This window comes from Copadichromis virginalis, linkage group LG14 (genome assembly GCF_057382275.1).
Source record: "Copadichromis virginalis isolate Kocher_CV1m ecotype Utaka linkage group LG14, C_Virginalis_male_GT1.1, whole genome shotgun sequence".
Classification (NCBI taxonomy): Eukaryota; Metazoa; Chordata; class Actinopteri; order Cichliformes; family Cichlidae; genus Copadichromis; species Copadichromis virginalis.
The window spans coordinates 18,610,568-18,616,906 of record NC_140631.1 but is presented as its reverse complement, the minus strand read 5'-3'; the positions used below and the strand labels follow the sequence as shown (position 1 = coordinate 18,616,906).

The following is a 6,339-nucleotide window of genomic DNA, read 5'->3' as shown; positions in this document are numbered from 1 at the left end:
GTCGTCATACTCACGCGACTGCGCAGTACGATTGAGAATTGAGGGGTGTCACAGGGGGTTTTGAGTCTCTTCAAAATAAAATAAAAACAAAAGATTTGTTTTTTTTTATTTATTATTCCATCTTTTTTCACCCACTCTCCCATATTCTTATAAACAATACAAATAAGGCAGCACGGTTGCGTGGCGGTTAGGAGGGTATGTCTTGGCTCACAGGTCTAGAGTTTAAATCTTACTCATTTTTTTAAAGTTTTTCTGTGAATTAACAAAATCTTTTTTTATATATTTACAGGACAGTCCATTCATTGGGCTGCTAGAATTTTTTCTGTTATTTTTACACATTTATTTCTTACTATTTAAGTCCAAAGAGTCGTGCTGAGAGATTTCTTTCATTTACTGAAGCAGCATTTATGTACTGTTATACTGTTGAAACTGGACTTTCTTTTATTACGATATCTCAGGGATTAAATGTGTGGTTAAACTTCTCCACGCTGACAGAAAGTGAAGTTTCATTGGTCCGGTCTATGTGAGGTCACAGTGGCCATCAGTGTAAAATGAGTTTGACATCCCTGATATACGCACTTTTCACTAGCAGCATGACACAAAAACATAATTGTCTTATGAAAAATGTCAAAGATAACACAGTTTGACAGCCATAAAAATAGTATTTCTACACCAATATTGTGATTCCCCAAGAGCAGTTAGCTGAGAACTTGGCGTATCTCAGCATGGTGTGTATTGTGTAAAGACTGAAGTAGAGGATAAGCAGAGAGAAAAGGCTGAGGGAAGCCAAATTACCAAGAACTGGACTGAAAATTAGTGGCAGCAGGATTTTGTGGAGTAATAAATCTAAAATTTAAATTTGGGGAGGAAGTCTGTCAAGGTTTGGGGTTGCATTTCAGCCAGTGGTGCTGGAAATCTTCGGGCTTATGAACGTTGACATGCATGATCATGCTCCCGAACACGCAGCCAACGATGTGAAAGCAAACCTACCATTGGCCTCCCAGAGTCCAGATACCAAATTTACTGAAGCAGTGTGGGATCATCAAAACGAAAGGCAGCCAACATCCAAAGAGCAGCTTTAAATGTTCTTTAAACAGCCTGAACTACTCCTAGAAGTTCATCTGTTTGCACAGGAAGTGCAAAGAGATGGAGCGTCTTAATGAAATCAACGGGTAAGACCCAGTCCAAGACAGATTACACCTTGAAATGATGCCTTTATTAAGAGGAAGAATAAGTCATTCATTGTACTCCATGAACAAATTGCATTAATAGTCTTCCTGTGAAATCTGTTTATTAAAGGTGTAGTACGAAAAAACATTAAGCAAAATGTCATAAAGCGACTGTATTCAGAAACCTCCCCATAAACAAAAACAAAATCATGACTGGCAAAAAAAATGTTTTAAGTCAACTCCGAAAAAAAAAAAAGACTTTAATACTGAAAGAAGGTAACACAGAACAACAATAAAAAGTCTTCCCAATATGAGAAATCACATTAATTTGCATTAAGTACTTTTGGTTACTTGTACTTGGCAAAAAAAAGAAAAAAAGAAAAAAGTACCAAATTGTGACATATGGCAAGACAATGCAGTTAATGTGTATAAAAAGAAAAAAGAAAAAAAGGAAATAGCTCAAATTTAAATAAACTCTTTGCCACTGAACGATCACCAAGAAGTTCAGGCAATTTCTTAATCACATATTTACACCTATTCACTAGAATACAACACAAACCTAATAGAAACAAAAAAAGAAGAAATGTAAGGGGAAAAGAAGTTCATTTGGCTCATATCAACTCACAATACAGTCAAGCATTAAGTATATGGATTTACAAAGGAGTGCTGTAGTCAAAAAGTCTAAACTTGGATTAGTTTTTGTCCCAGTAAATGTGCTTGGACATCTGCCAACCTGGAATTGCTTCTTGTCCTTACCTTAGCTCAAAAGAAACAAAATAAACCAAAAAAACAAAAACAAAAAACTGCATGTCTGAGACTACAGTAAACTTAGTTGACCCCTGAGTTTCTAATGCAAAACTAGTGTATGAAATACCTCATTACAGTGTATCTTAGTGCAAGCCAGCAGTATGCTTGATTAAACAGAGGTATATTAGATTAGCACCCAAGCTGACAAGATTCCCCAGAATAGCCTCTGCCAAACCTTTTGCTGGCAAAAATCACCACACGCAGTATGGGAAGTGATGTTTTGCTCTTCATCCTTGTGAAAACCAGCAGTTCAAATGCTTGAGTTTGTATTACATCTATAAACATGTTTTTTGTTGTTTTTTTAAATTTTCCTTTAATCTTTTTTCATAGAAAATATAAATATCCCTGAATGAAAGATTCACAGCATTTTTCTCTCGAGGACTCCAGTGCTACTACCGTAAGGTGGCCAATCAAGTGTCTTAAGCTCTCCAGTTAACGTCCGGCTTCGTCTTCCCTCTAAAGCCTGTAACCTCCAGCAGCTATGTCCTTCATTCGCTGTCGTTGTACTTAACCGTCCGTTTCCCACGGTTTCGGGTGTTCACCCGCGTCTTCCTCCGCGGTTTGCTGTACGACTCGTCGCTGTCCTTCTCTTCCGAGGCGGACCTTTGGCGGCGCTGCCTAAGCTGGCGACTGGCAGTCCTTTCGCCGATCCCCGACCGTGTGCGGCATCTCTTTGGACTGCTGTGGGACCCTGAGCTGGCAAAAGAGTTTTCAGAGGCTGAAGACAACTGCTCGCTTTCTGAGTCCGAGCTGTGTTTGCTGCTGCTGTAGCTTTCTTTTCGTTTGCGTTTGGGCTGCCTCGCGCTTTCCTTTCCCCTTGTCGAACGGCCAAGATGTTCCTCGTCCTCCTCTTCCTTCTCCTCTTCCTCCTCACTAGAATCAGAGTGGGAAGAGGTGTCCTGCTCATTGCCGTTACCACGCTTGGCGTCCTTTTGGGCGCACTTTGAGGGGCCTGACTTGCTGTTTTTGTTGCTCTTGGATACTGGCTCTTTCTCTCTGTCCTCATCCGAGTCATCAGAGTCTGAGGTGTAAATACATTTTCTCTTGGAAGACACACAATTCCTGGTTTCACTCGGGGAAGTCCTGTTAGACACTCTTGTGTTATAACCGTCTTCTCTAGATTCTCTCGCTGTTCTGTTGCCAGTTCTCTGCCTGCCCGGCTTCGCAGAAGCAGAGTCTTCCTCAGAGAATGAGTTGTCACTGATGTATTTCTTTTTCGGCAGGGCTCGGAGGCTCAGCCGCCTTTTCGGCGCATTTTCCGAATTATCCGACTCCTGGTCCGAGGAGCCAGTAGAGCGTTTCCTCCTTGACTTCCTCTTGGGTTTGTACTCTTGCTCCGAGCTCTGCGAAGCCGAGGAGTCGCCGCGAGGCCGTTTGCATATGCTCCTGTTCCTCGTCAGCCTTTTCGTCCTCGTTTCAAAGTCGGACTCATCGCTGGAGCGTTTGCTTTCCGCATCCTGCTCGTCACCTTTTTTCAGCCTTTTCTTGCGTGGGCTGGATCTCTTTGGAGAATCACAGAGTTCATCTGATTCCGCACCATCCAGTTTATGAGCTGAGGCAGATTTTTGTTTGTCTTGGCTTTTTGACGGAGAAACTTTGCTTTTTTTCTTCGGGTCTTTGTGAACTGCTTCCTCCACATTTCTTCCATTTTGGTGTGGCCGTTTGTCCTCTTCGTCTGAGCTTACGGGAGGTTTGTGTCGTGTGCTGAGGGGGCGGATGTCTTTCGTCTCCTCTTCCTCCTCGCTTGTACTCTTACTTTTTCTCACTGGGGCAGCTGCCGTGCTCCTTGACGGTTTCTGAGACCGAGGTGGCTGCTGTTCCTCCTCCTCCGCTTCTCCAGAGCTCTCTCCGGAAGTTTCCTCCTGCTCAGAGTTGCTCTTGGGCGTGTGATGTTTTGCACTGTGTCCATTCACACGGGACAAAGTACCTGTCAGGAAGGAATAAAACATCGAGCTGTTTAGGGCAACTTCCACGGCAGCATTAGCACAGTCTAAAAATGCGACTGATGAGGACATTTCTCACCATTTTTCTTAATCTTGGCAGCTTGTTTGGAGTTCTTTGTGTTTCCATTCTGCTTACTCTGGGAGAACGATGAGGTATCGCTGTCATTGCCATCCTCCTCATCCTTAAACTCACTTCCTGATTCCTTTGTATTTTGGGAAGCTAAAAGATGAAGGAAGAGAACATAACTGAGTAAAAATCTTTGTCTGAATAATATTCACAGACTTTTAAAGAGTAATTAATACCTGCTGCTGACTCTTCGTCTGATTCTGAGCTGCTCTTGAGCACCGCCGTGCGTTTGCTGACCCGGACAGTGTGGCGAAGGCGGCTACTGCTCCTCCTCGGCTTCTCCTCCTCCTCCTGGTAGTCTTCATCAGACGCTTCAAGGAGCTTCATCTTATTCACAGCTGCCCGAGCAGTCTTTCTTTTTAGCGACCCGCGAACTGTCACTTCCTCCCTGTCGGAGCCTTGAGACGTGGCCCTGTCAGAGTCGCAGCGGGGACGCCTCTCCCTGCGAGACGACCTGCTGCTGTGACCGTTCATCTCCGCTCTGCACTCTGAAAACAAGCCGTTCACAAAGGTCTGTGAGCACACTTGGCGCTGGGTTTTTGTATCTCACGGGGTCGGAGACTGAAGGCAGTGAACTTGTGTTACCTGCACGTTTTCTGTCCCCAGCAGCGCTGTTTCTGGTCCGCCGTGTACTCCTGCTGGGATAGCGACGATCTGAAGTGGACGACGCCTCTCCATCCTCTCCCTCTTCACCCTCACTGTCAAATTCCTCCTCCTCTTCATCATCTTCTTCCTCTTCTTCACTGTCGCTCTCAGCAACTAGCAACAATATATCCAAGGATATTTTATTCAATTACATTTTGTTTATGTAGCATCTAATCACAACAACAGTCGCCCCAAGGGGCACAATTGTAATGTAATTTTCAATAAACAAATAAAATATAAGAGTGAAACATTTATGGATAAATACTTCAGTCCTAACCTTTTTTCCTCTGCTTCGCACGGTTCCTTCTTGTTACTCTTGCTTTATGTCTACGTTGATGATTCTCCTCCTCCGAGTCACTCACCTCGCTCTCACTGTCAGACTCTGAGATTTAAACAAATAAATAAGAATTTAATTAGTTTATTATAGTAGTAGTAGTAACAGTGCATTTAAAATTAAAGAAACGGGCACTAGACTAGGCCCAGTTTTATATTGCATCATTGCACAATACTGGTCTCAAGGTGCATCGATGACCAACACTTAGGGGTGGAAGTGAGTCATGCTAGCATGGCGTGTTGAGGACCATCACAAAGTATAGTTTTATCCTGCAGTGGATGGTGTACAGATCACAAAAACTAAACACTATCAAAGCCCGACCCATCCTGCAGCAACAGCAGCAAAGGCAACGATGCCATCTCTTATGCTACAACAGCCCTCATATCAAAATGTGTGGAAAACAATAGTTTTTCATTAACGTAAATCAAATGTTTCTATGGGGTCTAATTAACGTCCCCGGCAGTTTCAGTAAAAAGGACTAGATGTTACAGTCCCGTATCAGCGACTGTAACATCTAGTGGTCATAAAATTCCCCGCCCCCCCCTTTTATCCCACAATCATCAAAATTACTCCTTTAATTAAGCAAACACCAAGAATATGATGAATAAACACATTTTATCAAAGCCCTAAAATAAGAGATGGGGTTTTATTTTATTTTTAAAATGCCAAGGGATCAAAATGATCCTCTTTGAGGTCTTAAAACCAGAAGAAACTCTTTGGGGAAAAATAGAAAAAAATCCAAAAATGTTAAATCCAAATATCATCATCATGGCTCAAAATCCATTGTGATGGTAACAAATGACCTCTGGGGTGCTCTGATGTCTGTACCTGATGTTGATGAAGCACCTTTAGAGCCAGAGTCGTCCTCTGAGGAGCTGTGACCTGAGCTGCTGCTTCGACTCCTCCTGGCTCTCTCAGGAACAGACACTTTGGCTGAGGTAGTTTTGGTCACTGACACGGACTCCACTTTTTCCTGAGTTTTGACTGCAGCCTTCTTTTGACTGGGGGGAAAAAAAAAGGGGGGAAAGAAACTCTTCAACTCAGACCGATAACGTGCAAATGAAAAGTGAAACGTCTCAGGCGAGCTGCAGCACTCAGACCTGGTGTCGGGGTGGTCCTGCTGTTGCTGCAGTATCTTCTTGCGAAACCTCTGACTGCGGCGGAGCCTATTGCTGCTTTTGACAGCGGTTTTGTACTCTGATATGATTGTTCTGATTCGCTCCTCAAAGAAGGCAGAGAGCCGTAAGGTCATGCTGTAAATCTGAAAACAGAGCAAAAGAAGATTGAGCGGGCGAGCCAAAATGTAAAATCGCT

General features: G+C 43.3%; 1 protein-coding gene across 1 annotated transcript in view; it reads right to left on the bottom strand.

Annotated features, from left to right (window-relative positions):
• Positions 1-1,183: 1,183 nt before the first annotated feature.
• The window catches only part of brwd1 (bromodomain and WD repeat domain containing 1), a 28,471-nt gene continuing 23,315 nt past the window's right edge, over positions 1,184-6,339 (bottom strand). The window contains exons 38-44 of the mRNA XM_085429719.1: positions 6,126-6,286; positions 5,854-6,026; positions 4,969-5,073; positions 4,632-4,805; positions 4,223-4,534; positions 3,999-4,139; positions 1,184-3,903 (exon numbers count right to left, since the gene is read on the bottom strand). Coding sequence (XP_085285845.1) covers positions 2,465-3,903; positions 3,999-4,139; positions 4,223-4,534; positions 4,632-4,805; positions 4,969-5,073; positions 5,854-6,026; positions 6,126-6,286 — 2,505 coding nt within the window. The 3' untranslated portion in view covers positions 1,184-2,464. The remainder of the gene's footprint in view (positions 3,904-3,998; positions 4,140-4,222; positions 4,535-4,631; positions 4,806-4,968; positions 5,074-5,853; positions 6,027-6,125; positions 6,287-6,339) is intronic.